At 41.3% G+C, this 18,048-nt stretch overlaps 1 protein-coding gene across 1 annotated transcript; it reads left to right on the top strand.

The window, feature by feature from the left end:
* Positions 1-83: 83 nt before the first annotated feature.
* Positions 84-16,316, top strand: dclre1c (DNA cross-link repair 1C, PSO2 homolog (S. cerevisiae)). Its single transcript, XM_088347850.1, has 14 exons — positions 84-405; positions 499-550; positions 680-764; positions 1,992-2,051; positions 2,127-2,182; positions 3,478-3,579; positions 3,645-3,717; positions 5,729-5,869; positions 7,912-8,013; positions 9,909-10,045; positions 10,113-10,167; positions 12,141-12,229; positions 12,298-12,392; positions 13,230-16,316. Exons 1-14 carry the CDS (start codon positions 297-299, stop codon positions 13,904-13,906), a joined length of 1,833 nt encoding a protein of 610 aa, XP_088203976.1. The 5' UTR covers positions 84-296; the 3' UTR covers positions 13,907-16,316.
* Positions 16,317-18,048: the final 1,732 nt, after the last annotated feature.

The raw sequence follows: 18,048 nt of genomic DNA, 5'->3' as shown, positions 1-18,048 counted from the left end.
CAAACTATTTCGCACGAACGTGCCGATAAACAGCAATACCACCAGCGTTTAAACAAAAAAAGTCAAGATAGCTTTACAACTGAGAGGTGACTAATTACTGAAGTGAATTATTTCATATTATTTAAAAATGTATTTAACGAGTGAAATATGTTTGTATGGGTTGACCGTTTCGTACCACAGAGAGCGGACGTGACGTCAACAACCCTGACAAACTGTAGAAGAAGAAATGCGCTCCTGTTGGGCGGGACGCACGAATTTTGTAAACATTAGGAAAGGTTTTATTATTTAATAGGAAAATGAGCTCGTTTGCGGGTCGAATGAAAGAATATCCAAACATTTCTTTGGACCGCTTTGACCGTGAGAACTTAATGGCGCGCGCCTATTTCCTGTCACATTGTCACAAAGGTGAGATAGGCTAAGCTAGGCTATCGGCTAACCCGGAAAAGCGAAAGTGAAAGTAAAAAAAAATAATACAATCGTCGTGTTTTTCTTCATCAGATCACATGAGAGGGATTAAAGCACCCAAACTGAGGAAACGACTAAGCTCAAGGTGATTTTTCAATCTTTTTTAGTTTCCATATCAATATAGTAAAATACTTCTCAAATTTTGACGTGAACGTCAAATGATACAAAACTGAGGCTATACTGTTTTTGTTGTCGATTTTGTTCTATGTTCCAGCCGTCGAGTCAAACTGTACTGCTCGCTGGTGACCAAAGAGCTTCTCCTAAGCAGCCGCAAGCATCTTTTCTGGGAGGAATTCATTGTAAGATGCTATTTTGGTGGTTAAACTCATGGCCCGTGTGCCACCACATCGTTTATGTGGCCCGCGAAACAATGCTGAGAGAAGCACAAGAAAAAAAATGAGCACAATGACCTGTAGTTTTAAATATGTCCACTAGATGTTGCAAAGCCAGGTGTCGCTCACAAAGCACCCACATTAGATGACTATTGTTAATAAACCAGAGAAGATTGAGGAAAACTGATGATATTTTACTTTAGATAAAAGTCCTTGGTATGCTGTTCTAGCTAATACCATCCATTCTGAACCGCTTATCTTCAGTCACGTCGCGGGGGTGCTGGAGCTCATCCCAGTCATCTTCGGACAGTGAGCAGGTGACACCCTCAACTGGTTGCCAGATAGTCGCAGGGCACACAGAGACTGACACTTCAGTCACTCATTCACAGGACAATTTGCAACTGGCCCATTTACCTGATATGCATGTTTTTGGAATGTGGGAGGAAAACGGAATGCCCGTAGAAAACCCACGCAGGCACGGGTAGAGCATGCAAACTCCACAAGGGGAGGCTGCGGCAGCCGCCATGCCGCTGTTTAAGTCACCACGGAAAATAAGAAATATCACCTGGGTGCTTTAGTTCCTTTCTATAATATATATGAATACCTGTTGGCAAAGTTCCCATATTCAGGCCAACAATCTTATTCCTCTCACATTCTCTTTCCTTCTCTCTTCCTCCCTTCCTCTATCTCTTTCTTCCTCTTAAGTTTTTCTCTCTGCCTTTTTCCTTTTTCTCTGTTTATCTCTTTCTCCCTTTAATATCTCAATTTTTTGTATTTCTTTCTTTCTCCCTCTCTTTCTCCCTTTCCATCAGTTTCTTTCTCTCTTCATATCTCTTTCATGCTACCTTTTACCCTCGATCTCTTACTTTCTCCTTTTCTTTCTGTCTCTTTCTCCCTTACTATAAATTTTGATCTCCTTTTCATTATCTCCCTTTCTATCGATCTCTTACTTTCTCCTTTTCTTTCTGTCTCTTTCTCCCTTACTATAAATTTTGATCTCCTTTTCATTATCTCCCTTTCTATCGACCCCTTTAGTTTTCTTTCTTATTTCTATCTCCTTTCCCTTTCTCTTTTCTCTCTTTCTAGTCTACTAGTCTGGCCCCATTGACATTGTTTCTTCTACCGTCTGGCCCCTGAGCACACCGAGTTCATCACCCCAGAATCTCCATTTGTGTTCTAATGTCTTTTGTTCAGGTTCCCTTGGAGCTGGAGAGCCCCACTCAGATCTCTCTGGTGGACGAGGCAACAGGAGAGGTGCGCTATTCTGCCGAGGTTCGATAATCTGGGAAGAAAAAAATTCAAACCTACTATGAACTTGATCTCATACAGAGTGAAGACCTGGTGGTGACGCTGCTCCCGGCTGGACACTGTCCCGGCTCAGTCATGTAAATCCTCTGCTGACCATAGTGTTCTGTACAACTGTGAATATGCACATATTTATTTTATGCTGGGTTCGTACGGGTGCTTGAAATCCTTGAAAACGCTTACATTTAAATGGTCTCGACTTTTCCGTCAAGTGCTTGTAACTGCTTGATACTGTTGCCATGTTTCTAAAGAAGTCGGCTTAAAAATGAAACAAACACTGCTATATTGACGCTTTGCCATTGCATTTCTTCTTCTCCCGTTATTAACGGTATCTGCCATTCGTTTGTACGGCATTGTCCTATGAAGCGTCATCGTCCCATGCGGGAAAGGCGCATGCTACACTTAAACAGGGCACCATTAAATGTGTATTAGTGCAATGATCGTGTATCAATTACTGACATTCGTTATGGGGAAAATAAAAGTAACATTTCCTGGTGGTAAATTGTAATGGGAAGAACTTCCTGCAACTGAAAATGGAAGCTACATATTACTCTCATTTTTACCCAAACCCTATATAAGGATCGTTTTATCTCAAAAACAAATATATTTGCAGGGTTGGGTAGGGTTACTTTAACTGGATTACTTTCAATGACTTCTGGATTACTCCAATACCAAATATGCTCATAAAAAGACAAAAGAAACTAACTAGGAATAAAATGATGACTCGCAACACGTGGTAAACTTTCTCTCCTGGCTTTGATCTCTTTGATCTCCGGCAAAACGAACATAAAATGCGACAGAAACAAAATGAAAATCAATCCAAACAGCTTGCCAACATCATTTTTGCCGTTCCATGTATTCTGTTACTCCCCAAGCCTGCACAAAATGGAGTCATTTTATTCATATTTAGTTTCTTTTGTCTTTTATTAGCATATTTGGTATTGGAGTAATCCAAAAGTAATTGAAGGTAATCCAGTTAAAGTAACCCTACCCAACCCTGTATATTTGCAATTTACTCGAAATCTAAAAATCTGAAAAAATTTCACTCAAGATTAAAAATGTGAAATGCAAATGGGAGATCTATTCGTGGCTCTGCGTAATACATGATTAATGCCGGATTTCTTCGTTTAGTGAAAATGCAGAAATTGGAAATTTGGCTTTGAAAATCTTTAAAAAGAACTTGAAAAAGGTGTACGAACCCCATATGCATATCATTTATATATTTGTTGTTGCACATTTTCACCTTTTTCATTTGTTTTACTTACACTGACAAGTGGAACACCCTCCAATTTTGTTTGTGTAATGACAATAAAAGCCATTCATTCAAATATATAAAAAAAAAAGATTACAGGATTTCTGATGATGTGTTGTTAAGGTTCCTGTTCGAGGGCTGCCGTGGAAACGTATTGTACACGGGTGATTTCAGACTGGCCTTGGGGGACGCCGCCAGGATGGAACATCTGCACTCCGGCAGCAGGTGAGTCACCACTCTTTTCCATATTTTTTCCATTTCTCATTCCTCTTTTCACGTGATTGGTGCAGGGTGAAGGACATCCAGAGCGTCTATGTGGACTCCACCTTCTTCGACCCGCGCTTCTACCACATACCTTCCCGGGTAAATACAACAAAGTCGTAAAAAACATTTCAGCTTCGGTTACTTGGCTTCATACAAAAAAATAGGATTGGATAGAGAAAATTCATTAAAAGTAGAATTCTCACAGTCTTTTTGGGTGGTTTGTCACATGACCACATAAGATTTCATGAAACTACAAGCTGATACTTTTTTTCTACATTTTTAAAGTTACGTGAGGGTGTCAGCGGTGACTTCGGACACATACCGAGCCCTTCCCGCAGATCTTCCAAGCTACAGGGGCCCTACAGTGCCGAGCTCCCTTAGAACTAGTGCAGATCAGGGGAATCCAACTTTTTAATTAAAACCAAGCGTTGCGAGGGCATGCGGTGGGTGGTGACGCAATGTGATTTCTGCCCAGTGCTCTGAATGTCAAAGATAAAGCGCCAGAATGTCTCGTCATGTAATGAGTGACGTGCATGAATGGATGAACGAGATTCCAACTGTCCCTACCTCTTCCGAAACCACAGCCCAGGGAACCAGTGGGGATATGTCTAGTTCAAAAAACTAACACATTGTGACGCGATGAGGACACTTGTTTCCGGGCTGTCTCCGCAGATGTCAACCTCAATCAACTAGCACGGCAGTCGATATCAATTAAATGGGTCAACATATATGCAGGAATGCAACCGAAAACAGTCTCGTATTCAAAAACCTGTTCACGTGTAGAAAATATACCCGAAAAGTATTCACCCGCTGAAACACAAAATTATTTAATCAGAAGACACAATTTGTAAAAAAGATTCCGAGCATGTGTGTTTAATATTTCTTGAAGTAGTAACCATATTTGTTCTTTCTGTTGCAAGGTAGAATGGGAGAGTTTGAGATCAGTTGCATGTGCAGTGTTCTCGTTTGCCCGCGTCCTAGACGCATCATTTTTGCTGGGGACGCATCTTGTCAAATCAACTTGCGTCCCCGGGACGCAACTTTTTTGACACAAAATCGTCATTATTACCCGATTACTTTTATTTTTAAACAAAGATTTATCGCACCCCAAACTTTTCGTCAGGCAGATCCGCCATTGTTGTTTTGGTCTCGCGGTTCGAGATTTCGTCTGCACGCCGATCTCGTTGCTTCGAGATGACGTCATTGCTGTGGTGCTTGTCGTCGAGTGAAGGTTAAGTATGCCTCCGAAAAAACAGTATTACGTAAAAATTAACACAAAATTGGTCATTTATCAGTGTCAGTAATAAGTCGAAACATAATGCAGAGAGTGATTGCAACGGCAATAATTCCGGCAAGGAAAGCACGTGTGTTGAAGCGAACGATTCGAGGAAAGAAAATAAACAAAAGAGTACTCCTAGCAAGAAAAGGACTTTTCTGCCAAAATGGACTCAATTATATTCCCGGTTACGCTATGAGGAGGATGATAATGGAGTCTACATGTTCTGTGATGCGTGTACCCAGCGTGACAAAAAAACTGGATTGCATAAATCATTTCGCAATACGATTGGCTGGCAACCAATTCAGGGTGTCCCCTGCCCACTGCCCATAGAATTGTATTACCAATTAACTGTGATGATTTAAACTGGATAAAAATATAGATTAATATAATTTTTTCAGCAATATTATTTTGTATAATGTACAATATTGTTGTGAACTGAAAACGCTTGACGTGATAACTGATTTGTATTACCAAAATTATCAATTTTTTCGGGCTTCTGAATTGAGTTTGGTTTTGACAATGTTTCTGTATTTTCATTAATATTGGGTGCGGCGCTAGTCAAGATAGACAAGACTAGAGTCTTACACACATTTTGTGCCTTTGTTGTTGTAGACATTTCCCCACTGAATTTTTTAAAATGTAAGAAATGTACACGAATGAGCTCATTTTCTTGCTTGTTTTAATCCTGCGGCTTGTAAAAAAAGTTTCCCCCCAAATTTGTGCATGTGGCTTTTAAACAGGTGTTCTCTGTCGTCCGGAATTTACGCTATGTAAAGAACAAGGGAACAAATGTTTCACCGTGTGCTTCTCTTTATGTGTGTGCATGTGTAGGAAGCTTGCGTGAACTCCATTGTGCGGCTGGTTGGCGACTGGATCGCTCAAAGTCCCTTTCATGTGGTTTGGCTCAACTGCAAGGCTGCATACGGCTATGAGTACTTGTTCACCAGGCTGGGCCAAGAGTTCAACACGCGAGTGAGCATGCATCGTGAGACACATCTCAAACTTAAGTTTTTTTCACACTCACACATCTCAAAAACGTGAAACAGACCAGGGCTGCAACAACTAATCGATTAAATTGACGTTAGAACCTATTTAGATCATCCATTTTTTGTATCACAGGACCCATTAGCTACTGCGTATCTTACATTCATGCAAATAAAAGCGCACATAATTTATAAAAAAATTATCTTACATTTTTGAAGTCTTTTTTTACATTTGTATTGAACTTTGCATCATTATACACAAAATTTTCATGAAAGTTACAACTCTGTAGACATAGATAGTTACATCATAAATCAAAGTGAACTATTTTCAAAGGAAAACAAAGTGCTGCAGAAGTACAGAGAAAAAATGCAGAAAATAAGTCAAAAGAAAAATAATAATGGCGTGTTTAACTCGACACAAGGGGCAGATTCTTAAGCATATGATATATCCTTTTCATACTCGGAATGTTAACCTATTCAAAGATTGAACCCCAATAAAACATAATTGTTGGCGTCATTTTGAAGAGTGGGTTTACATTTCTGATATATTTTTTGTGGATAAAAAAATTGTTAAAAAATAAAAGCAAATGGAGTGCTCTTTCTTTTTTGTGTTATATGATAAGTCCTTATATAATATGATCTTTGGAGAAGATGGTAGGAAGAGTATTTTCCATGTGTGCAGGTGTGTAGCATATATTTGTATGTATTTTTGTCAAGTTCAATGACAAACACTTGGATTTTTAAAATTGTTTTATATGACAGAATTACCAGTTGTTTTGTGCACTGTCCAAAACCTCAACATTTGAATAAAGAGGAGGAAATTAGAAAATCCGATTAAAAAAAAAATCGACCGATTCATCGATTAATAGATAAAATTATCGACCGATTCATTGATTGTAAAAATAATAGTGAGTTGCAGCCCTACAGCTCAAAGACACATGCCATCAAGTTACAGTAATGCCTCTTTTTTGAGAGTGTGTTCCAAAAAGGTTATTAATCATTTACATTCAAACCAAATATCAATCTGTGCTTGAAATGTATCTCAGATACATGCAACAGATATACTCCAGGACAGGGGTGTCAAAGTCATTTGAACTCGGGGGCCACACGATAGAACAAGCATTCTGTCGGGGGCCGGACTAGTAGATTAAAGAGAAAGAGAGATAAAGAAATAAGAGAAAGAGGGAGGGAAAAGGAGAGAGGGCGGGACAAAGAAAGAAAAAGAGAGAGCGTGAGAAACAAAAGATAAAAAGTCGTGAGAGAGGGGGGAAAGAAAGGGAGAGGAAGAAAGAAATCCAAAGAGAAATAGAAAGACAGGAGAAAAAAGAGAAAAGAAAGCGCAAAGGGTATAAAGAGAGAAAAAGAAAGGAGAGAAAAGGAAAAAAGGAAGTTAGAGCAAAAGAGGTTAAAAGACACAGAGAGAGAAAGAGACAAAGAGCAACAAAGGAAGAGAAAAAGAGAGACACAGAGAATGAAATGAAATGAAATGATCTGCATTTATATAGCGCTTTTCAAGTCAATGACTTCCCAAAGCGCTTTACATTGTGCTTCACATTTCCCAATAGCGGCCGTGATCTGTGCAGCCATGTAAGGCGCTAACCTGCTTATTGGGGGTATTGGGGATTCAGTGTCTTACCCAAGGACACTTCGGCATGTAACACAGACAAGCGGGGATTCGAACTGGGATCCCTTAATCCTAAAACGATCGCTCTACCTCCTGAGCTACTGCCGCCCTAAAAGAGACAGAGTGGGAGAAAAGGGGTGGCAGAGAGAGAGAGAGAAATAAATGCAAGTACAGTGTCTTTGTTCGAGGCAACTGGCTTTGGCAACATCAAGTGGACCTATTTCAACCCGCAGCTTGTTTTTCTCTTGCGCTTCTCTGAGTGTTGTCTCGCGGGCCAGATTCAATCCCTTAGCGGGCCTGATCTGGCCCGTGGGCCGCCTGTTTGACACCTGTGCTCTAGGACGAGGTCATCTCCCAATCGTTTCAAACCTCCATAGACCCAAATCCTGACATGTGATCTGCCGCAGGTGCACGTAAACAACCCGCGGATGTTCCGTCGGATGCCGGAGATCCTCCACTACGTGACCACCGAGCGACAGACCCAGATTCACGCCTGCCAGCACCGCAAGGTGACCGCATTTGCAAGTCAAGTCATGTTTATTTGTTTGGCCCTTAATCACAGAGTCTCAAAGGGCTGCACAGACCACAGATTATTACAGACTTATGACACCATCCCCTGATCTAAAACCTACATGAGGGCAAAATGATCTGATTTTTTTTCGACTATGAGACGCACCTAAGAAGTCCAAATTGGCCACATATTTGAAAGTGCGTCTTATAACCATCAGTGTTCTGGTTTGCTGCGTCCCTGCGTCCTAGACGCATCATTTTTGCTGGGGACGCATCGTCTCAAATCAAGGTGCGTCTCCGGGGCGCAACTTTTTGGACACAAAATTGTCATTATTACCCGATTACATTTTTTTTAAACAAAGATTTACCGCACTCCAAACTTTTTGTCAGGCAGATCCGGCAGATGTTGTTTTGGTCTCGCGGTTCGAGTTTTCGTCCGCACGCCGATCTCGAGTTGCGTGGTGAAAAGTCCGTCTCTTTTTAGAGAAGCGGCTTTTTCGGCTCAACCCATTCAAGAGAGCTGGCTCTCCAACGGCTCACTCGCTTTGATGCATTATATTACGGATTATTATGTTGTAGAAAGAAGTTAATAAAAAAAGGAAGTATAAAAGAAGAAAATGAAAAAAAGACAGGTCTGTGGTTATCCCTTTAATCGGTATATTACCCACAATAATTTGATGCAGAAAATGAATTAATAATTTGATGATTAAAACTGAATGAATATATATATTTTATAATCCAGTTTAGAGGGAACACTGGTTAGGGGCAGTGTTCCCTCTAAGCTGCGCGTGTGCCCAATTCCACACTGCTCGCACATTCTCAGCGCACAAGAAAATCGAGCCAGCGCACAAAAATGAGGGCTCAAAATGACTAATTAAGAAGCGACTTAAGTCAAAGTTACAGTGCATGAAGGAAAAATACACGGGTTCCCCTGACGTTGTGTCCTAAATGCGGTATTTTGAAGTCAAGTCGAAGTAGAACGAAGTTGAGTAAAGTTAGTAGAGTTTGTCGAGAACCGGCTTCTTCGGCTCGGCTCACTAAAAGGAACCGGCTCTTTCGAGTCCTAAACGGCTCTTCATGTTGTTTTTGCTTCTTTAATCCCAACATGACCAAATATTATGTAAAATGATGCACAAAATGACTTAAAGGAAGGGGGAATAGAACAAAAAAAAATGAAAAAGTAGTGAAAACCTGAGAAAAAAAAAAACAAAAGGAAGAGAAAAACAGAAGGAAAAATTTAGAAAAAACCCAGAAAAAAAGAAAACAAAGAAATGTAGGAAAAAAGTAAATAGAGAACAAAAAGAAAAAATAAACACAATGAGATTTTTTAAAGGAATTTAAAAAAGTAGAAAAAAAACATGGAAAAAAGAAGAAAAAGTTTGTGTTGCATTCAAATAATTTCCAATGACATCAAGTGAATCTTGTTGCCAACATTCTACTTCCACTAAAAAGTGTGATTAAGTACAGTTCTGTATCTTACAACCGACTCAATAAAAATGTTAATATTATGTGAGAAAATATATCAGGAAATAAAAAGAAATGGATATCTTGTGAAAGAATTGTAAGAACAAATGGCCGTACAACCTTTGCAATAGTACATGAGTCAATTCATTCAAAAGAGAAAAAAAAATTGCATTGGCGGAAACTCAGCAAAATATAACTTGATGTCAAGTTTTGGACATGTTTGATAATAATTTAGTTGCCACACTTGGGATTGCCGTTGCTCACTGTTGTTTCAAGCGTTGCTCACCGACTTTGTGTGAACGCTCAGACCCGGAAGGAAAATGACAGGAACATTGGTTAGGGTTAAATGCCCTGGAAGCGTGGGCAGTACCCTAAACGCCTTACAGTCCAGTGGCTGCGAATAATAGGATCTGCTTGTGTTTCCCTTCAGAGCGAGCAGTATCTTCAGGGCAAGCGTCTGCCGTGCGCTTCCAGGTCTCGGACCGGCGTCCCTTTACGCGTGCTGAGCATCAAGCCGTCCACGATGTGGTTCGGGGAGAGGACGCAAAAGACGGACACGCTCGTCAAGTAAATCCCGATTGCCGAGACCTCGCGCGCCGCTTCTTTTCAACTGGAATTTCTTTCCATTCCTCAGATTCGGAAGCCATTCTTACCGAGCGTGTTTTAGCTTCCATTCGTCCTACCGCGAGGTGAGCTTTTTCTGAAAGTATCATTTTCTCCAATTTTTTTTTAGTTAAAACAACAACTTCTAGATTTAGTTTTTTTTTTTAAAGAGTTGAAAAGAATTTGGAACTTTTACTCAGCTCATTCGCAGGGTTGGATAGGGTTACATTAACTGGATTACTTTCAATGACTTTTGGATGACTCCAATACCAAATATGCTAACAAAAGACAAAAGAAACTAAAAATGATGACTCACAACACGTGGTAAGCTTTCTCTCCTGGCTTTGATCTCTTTGATCTCCGGCAAAACTAACATCAAATGCGACAGAAACAAAATGAAAATCAATCCAAACAGCTTGCCGACATCATTTTTGCCGTTCCATGTGTTCCGTTACTCCCCAAGCCTGCACAAAATCATTGGATTCCTATTTAATTTCCTTTTTCTTTTATTAGCATATTTGGTATTAGAGTAATCCAAAAGTAATTGAAGTAATCCAGTTAAAGTAACCCTACCCCACCCTGCTCATTCGTTATACGCGTGCAATTACCTGTATTTTTAAGACGTGCTCGAATAAACCCTTCGGTTTCGCCTTTTTCGGCATTTGAACTTCACTTGAGACATGATTTTTCTTTTACCATTTTCCTGCTATACTGACAAATCCAGATTAGAAAAAAACTTGCAGGGACGAGCATGAAGTCTGTCTCCAGCAAGTCTCCATTCTTCCAACTTAATGTGTTCTGCCCCGAACAGCTCTGCTGACAGTAAAATAAAAGCAGATAGGCGCAGTGGGAAAAAATAATTGGGGCTCTTTAAACTCAGCTAGGAATTCGCAACATATACTTCAAAAACAAAATATTTAACTTTTTCAGGAATTTCATTTTAAATTAGTTTTCATTCTATACATTATACATTTAACATTTTGCGTTCACATTTCTGGTGATTTTTGTATGTATTACATCTGAAATAGAGATTTACTCTTAACTCTCAATATTGTAGGACAATAGTAGGACAAAACCATTTTGGGGGACATTTTCTTTTGCTGGCCTGGGAGAGTAGAATGTGTTGGTGGGAAAGTCGCTGAGTCAGCAAAACTAAAAGTGCAGACCAAGCTTTTCTGGCGTTTTTCACATCTGTGGTAACCTACCCGACTGCCTGTAAACAATTGGCAGGGATCAGAATTTTCCGCGGATCCGCGGATTTCCGCTGTTTTTGAACCCCAAAGGCATTCCGACTTTTTCACTTTTTCTCTTGCGTAGCAAACAAATTCAAAATCCGACTGTCTCACTCTTTCCTTTATTGCTCTGGCGCACCCTGGCGGCCGTTAGAAAAATTGGCCGCATTGTTTCGCCCTGCTTTATTCCTGGACCCTGGCTATTTCAGCTGAAAATGAAAATCTCCATTCTGATCCCTGAATTGGGTTGACATTCAGAATCATTCTTGTCTGGGAAAGTGGAATGTTATTGTGACGGAAAAAATGCCGAGTTGAACAAACCAAATTGCCGAGTCAGCTGTTTTGGCACTTTCACATCTAGGGTAACCTACTTTGACTGCCTGTGCAAGATGGTGGTCATATTTTTGAATTTTTGGCACTATGTTGACTATTTTTGCACCAAATGCATATTGCACAAACCCTTACGATACCAACTGTATGTAACATCCTACATGCCGTCATTTCTTTGTGTAAATATTGTGTCAATTCTAACTATAACCCTATCCGCCTTGTTTTATAACCTTTCTTCTCTGTTATTTATCTTCTTGGTTTCTTTACCTCACTGTGAATGTGTGAAACTGGAGTGTCATGCCCAATATTGTTGTCACAATATGTTAACCCATTTTGTAACAATGACAATAAAGGTAGATTCTATTCTATTCTATTCTATATCCTAACTCCAGACACACAAACAAACATACTATGATCCTCAATGTAAACATTATTACAACCCTCCTAATGCATAAAGTTGTCACGTTTTCAGCAACTTTTCTTTTTTTTTTTTTCAGATCCTAGACTTCCTGTCCTACCTGCAACCGGTGCACGTGTTCCCGAACGTAATCCCCATGGGACGCACCCTTGCCGAGGTCACGTCCATGTGAGTCGTTTGGCGAAAACCAAAGACCTCCACCCGTCCTAAGTAAAAAGTGCAAACGTTTCCCGCAGGCTCCAAACCATGTGCAGGAAAGGGCAACCGGAGGGCATGGCTTATAAACCACTAGGGGTGCTGAAACGCCGCTGCAGATCGCCGCCTCCGATAGGTAAATACCACGCCGACACGCATGAATAGTATGACTGACGCGGTGCGTCGTCAGTGATGCCCATGACCTGACGTAACCACGTGACCAGGGTTGGGTCGGGTTACTTTAACTGGATTACTTTCAATGACTTTTGGATGACTCCAATACCAAATATGCTAATAAAAGACAAAAGAAACTAAATAGGAATAAAATGATGACTCGCAACACGTGGTAAGCTTTCTCTCCTGGCTTTGATCTCTTGGATCTCCGGCAAAACGAACATCAAATGCCACAGAAACTAAATGAAAATCAATCCAAACGGCAAATTTTAAAAAATGGCTTTAAATGTTCTTTGATTAGTCTTTGAATGTGGCCATGAAAAATGTCAACAATCCCTAATATAGATTTTTTTAAAATGACGCTATTGTGGAATAATAGTAGTTTATGAGACTCTGGCGGGTCCAATTTAACACTGATCATCCATCCATCCAACATCTGCACCGCTTATCCTCAGTAGGGTCGCGGGGGTGCTGGAGCCCATCCCAGCTATCTTCAGGCAGTGGGCAGGGGACACCCTGAACTGGTTGCCAGCCAGTCGCAGGGCACACAGGGACAGACAATTCGCTCGCTCATTCACACCTAGGGACAATTTGAATTTGGTTAGGCCAATCAACCTGACATGCATGTTTTTGGAATGTGGGAAGAAACCGGAGTAACTGGAGGAAACCCACGCAAGCACAGGGAGAACATGTAAACTCCACACAGGAGGTTCGATCTTATGACCTCAGAACTGTGCCGCACTAACCACTGCGCCGCCGTGCTGCCCACCACTGATCATTTCAAACAAAAATCTTTCAGATTCCGATTGCGACGACGACCTCTTTGAGGGCACGGTGGCTCCTCTGCCAAAGAAGAAGCCGTCAGCTCGCCGGCGCGTCTACGAAGATGCTAGCGCCGGCGTGCTAACGACTCCTGATGCCGAGGAGTCTTCCCCGCAACCCGTTTCGTGCCACCGACAAAATATGGAGCTGAAGGACGTCAACTTCCTGGACTGCACCGAGTCCAACGACGACGAAGAGGACAGTGAGGAAGAAGAGCAAAGTGAAGGAGATGAGAGCGGGGCTCAAAAAGAAGGTCCTCCAAAGTGGGAGGACTTCTTCAGTGCGGAGCCGCTACCCGACAGCCAGAACAGCCGGGACAGCCGGGACAGCCGGGACGGTCCAGGGGAGCCTCGAGGCTCGCCGCGTCCCTCGGGACGGCCGGACTCGCAAACGCCGGAATTGCCGGACGACGCGTCGGAAGTGTCGAGCGCGCGGGAAGACGAGGCGGATTCCGACTTTTTTCTCACCCTGTCCGCTTCCGAGCATTCCTCGCAAAACTTGGAGGCCGGCGATGCCCCGCGGGACGATGGTTTGCCCGGCTCGCAGACCTCGTCCGACTTCGACCTCCCCGGCACGCCCGATTCCGTCAAGCCCACCAGCGAGCAGCTGACGCGGCTCTACTGGAAGTTGGCTAACGGAGATAGCATTTCCTGATGGCACCTGACCTCATCTCTCATCTCATTAGCTGCACTGCTTATCCTCAGTAGGGTCGCGGGGGTGCTGGAGCCCATCCCAGCAATCATCGGGCTATGGGCAGGGGACATCCTGAACTGGTTGCCAGCCAGTCGCAGGGCACACAGGGACAGACAACTCATTCGCTCATTCACACCTAGGGACAATTTGGACCGTCCAATTAACCTGACATGCATGTCTTTGGAATGTGGGAGGAAACCGGAGTGCCCGAAGGAAACCCATTCAAGCACGGGGAGAACATGTAAACTCCGCACAGGACTGTCGGTAGCTGGATTTGAACCCATGACCTCAGAACTGTGCCTCTCTCTCTCTCTGCCACCCCTTTTCTCCCACTCTGTCTCTTTCACTCTCTGTGTCTCTCATTTTCTCTTCCTTTGTTGCTCTTTGTCTCTTTCTCTCTCTGTGTCTTTTAACCTCTTTTGTTATAACTTCCTTTTCTCTCTTTCTCTCTTAATACCCTTCGCGCTTTCTTTTCTATTTCTCTTTGGAGTTCTTTCTTCCTCTCCCTTTCTTTTCCGCCTCTCTCGGGACTTATCTTTTGTTTCTCACGCTCTCTCTCTCTTTTTTTTCTTTGTCCCGCCCTCTCTCCTTTTCCCTCCCTCTTTTTCTTTTTTCTTTATCCCTCTTTTTCTTTCTCTTTAATCTACTTGTCCGGCCCCCGACAGAATGTTTGTTCTATGGTGTGGCCCCCGAGTTGAAATGAGTTTGACACCCCTGCCCTAAGGACAGTTGAGGTGACGCGGACCTGTTCTGAAAATAGCTCATTGGGATTTTCCATCTAAATGATTTCTTTTTAAGTGTTTTTAACCCTGTTTTAAGCATTACCCTGTAGTAACATTATTAGTTGATATTTTAGAATTTCTAATGATTTCAGGTTTATTGGCTTCCAAAATCTATTTTCAAGTAGAGATTTTTAAGCAATGAATGACAAGAAGAGAATGAGAATCTATCATGTATTTATCGATTTACTTTACAAGAAATACCATAAACTCAATTCCAATTCAGGGATTTATAAGGCGAATGAGAAAATGTGCAGTTTTTTAGCTAGCTCGCTAGCTAGCTAAATTTTACAATTCTTTGCATGATATCTAGCTAAAATGTTATCTTTTTGCTAGTTAGCAATCTAAATTTTGGCCTCCTTTCTAATTAGTGATCTGTTTTTTTAACATTCTATCTGGCTATTTAGATAGCTTTTGACTTTTTTAGCTAGCTATCTACTCCTTTTAGTTTTCGACCCGTTCACCTTTCAAGCTAACAAGCTATTTTTTTGGCTAAGTTGCTATTTTAGTAATAATGAAAATGGGTGCCCTTTGCGCTAATTAGTAACAGTAAGTAGCTTGAAAAAGGGGCGAGAACCCTGTGCTACATATTATGATCACGGATGACGTATCTGAACACAACACGTTTATATACTTGGCAACTATTGGCAAGATCTTTCCCCCTAAAACGTCAATCATTACGTTTGGGTTCGGGCCAAGCCAGGTTTCTCCCTCAATGACTAATTTTTCTTAAATTATTATCCACCCGTTTTGTTATTTCTTTTGTGGAGACGCGTGATCGATTCCCCTTTTCGCGCAATGCAGCCTGTATTCAGTAGACTCGCGGGGATCTTCCATAGAAGAAACTTCAGAACAATGACCGGCAGATAATTAAAAAAAAAATAGTTTGAGAGATGGAACCCCCCCTCCTCACCAAAATGGAAGTCCTCACTAATAAACCGCAAAAATTCGAGTTTGCTTCAGGCTCGGTCCCTCAAATGAAGTTAGTTTTTCAGCTGGTTTGGGCTTTTAGACCCGCGAGTCGGGTCGAGCTGGATTTTTTTAGGTCGGACTTTACCTCTACTGCCAACGTTGCTTTATGGGGATAACAGTTTTTTATGTTTGGCATTAAATGTGTTAACAGGTTTTTCTAAACATGTTTTAAAATACTCATAGGTCGAGAAATTTGCATTCATTTTACATAACATTCGCCTCATTTTGATGCAGCTGACATCATTGTCAGCCATCTTGCTGCTACGAGAAACCAACCCCAGCCCCCCCCCCCAAAATACCCTTGTTTTTCCATTATTTTTTCTTTTTCCTTTTCTTTGTTCTGAGCAAAAATGTTGTGGTTTGGTCACTTTCAGTCTTTCGTCGTTCTTTGTTCATTTTCTATAAAGCGACATCTGGTGGTCACGTAATACTGTTCTTTTTGTGGTAAGTGCAGCTCACACCAATGATGGAATCATTTCTGATTGATCTATTTTCCCATTCATTCTTGATATTTTTTTCGTTTTTAGATATTTTTGTGATGCATTTTTATATATACAGTGGAACCTCGGTTTTCGAACGCCTCTCAGTTTGAACAAATCGGAGTCCGACCAAAAATTTCGGGAAATTCTTGCTTCGCTGTTCGGTCAAAAAATCGGAGTTCGAACGCCGGTAATGCGTGAGTGCGTACGCTAGGGTGCCATGCTGAGCGGCGTACGGGTGTTTTAGCCCCTTATTATGCCTCCCAAGAAAGCAGCAAAGTTGCTACAGGGGAAATAGAAAAGTAGTGCGTACAACTATTGCATTTAAGAAAGAAATAATAGCAAAATATAAAGGAGGTGTGCGAGTGTCTGATCTTGCTAGGGAATTCAGCATGGCTAAATCCACGATCAGTACGATAATAAACAATAAGGAGGCTGTGAAATCTAGTGATGTGGCTAAGGGAGTGAGTGCTATAAGCAAGCAACGGCCGCAAGTTTTGGAAGAGGTTGAAAAACTTTTGATGATTTTCCTCTCCCCACCGTCCACCTGCGCCTTCTGCTGACCACCACAAAGGTAAGAAATCCTATTCATAACTCTTTTCTTTATCCTTTTTTTTAATTTTTACACGTTCATGTTAGCGTAATTCTTTGTACGGAAGATTACGATAACGCGAACATACGATTAGCCTGGGTTAGCTTTACGTTAAACATTCAAGGTAAACATTCAGGGTGTTGGAACGGATTAAAACGATTGACATTATTTATATTGGGAAAAGTGATTTCGGTGATCGAACAAATCGGTTTTCGAACAGGGTTCTGGAACGGATTATGGTCGAGAACCGAGGTTCCACTGTATATATATATATATATATATATATATATATATATTGAATCAGTAGTTCTTGTGGGAAACCGAGCCCAACTTCAGCCGGACGCTAGCACCGGCAGCCCTCAAGTCAATCGAGTTGGAGACCCCTGCCATATTAAAGAGGAATCCTTTACACAATGCCAAATAAAGCACATTTAAAGACGCTCTTGAAGGCCCGACGTAAAAAATAACAGTCACGTACCTCAGATGGAATGAGCGCCATGGCAGTTGCTTGTACTCGGCCCTTAGTGGATTATCCAAGACCGGTATCACTGAGCTACTTTTCTCAAAGAAACATGCCACAAGATTGCTTTCCATAGACTTATTTGATGCTAGGAATGTTCAAATCCAAAAAACCAGTTACAGCCCGTGGTCCAAGTTTTACTGGCCTACAGCCTCTGTCATAAAATTCATGATGTTGACCGCAGTGCAACAAAATACATTTGTGCAAAATAGAAAATCACTATTTTACCAGATGATGGCAGTAGCCTTTTGGCCGCATTGTCCTTGGCTTCCTGTAAGAATTTTAAACCTTAGAGCAGTTGCTTTTGAACCTTTTTTTGAGCCAGGGCACGTTTTGTTTTACATTGGAAAAATTTTGCAGCTCACCACTCACTCAAAATGTTATAAAATGACACAGAACAGTGTTTAATTATAATATAATTTATAATACTCCCAGTTTTTACAGCAGACACTTGAGAACCAATGTTCCCTCTAATTTTTCCACGGGTCTGAGCGTTCACACAAAGTCGGTGAGCAACACTTGAAACAACAGTGAGCAACCATAATCCCAAGTGTGGCAAGATAATTAGTTATCAAACATGTCCAAAACCTGACATCAAGTTACATTTTGCCGAGTTTCTGGCAATGCAAAATTATTTTTCTCTTTTGAATGAATTGACTCATATATATATATATATTTTGTCGCATAATATTAACATTTTGGGGGGCTTATTGAGTCTGTTGTAAGATACAGAACTGTACTTAATCACATTTTTGAGTGGA

This window comes from Urocampus carinirostris, chromosome 11 (assembly GCF_059441175.1).
Source record: "Urocampus carinirostris isolate Australia breed hairy pipefish chromosome 11, RoL_Ucar_1.0, whole genome shotgun sequence".
Classification (NCBI taxonomy): domain Eukaryota; kingdom Metazoa; phylum Chordata; class Actinopteri; order Syngnathiformes; family Syngnathidae; genus Urocampus; species Urocampus carinirostris.
This window is presented reverse-complemented; position numbering and strand designations above follow the sequence as displayed.

Excerpts from the sequence above, each read along its gene's own strand:
- dclre1c (XM_088347850.1), top strand. The coding sequence starts at position 297 with ATGAGCTCGTTTGCGGGTCGAATGAAAGAATATCCAAACATTTCTTTG. Across the intron at positions 2,052-2,126 it reads TGGACGAGGCAACAGGAGAG|AGTGAAGACCTGGTGGTGAC; the intron begins GTGCGCTATTCT and ends GATCTCATACAG. Across the intron at positions 8,014-9,908 it reads ACGCCTGCCAGCACCGCAAG|AGCGAGCAGTATCTTCAGGG; the intron begins GTGACCGCATTT and ends GTTTCCCTTCAG.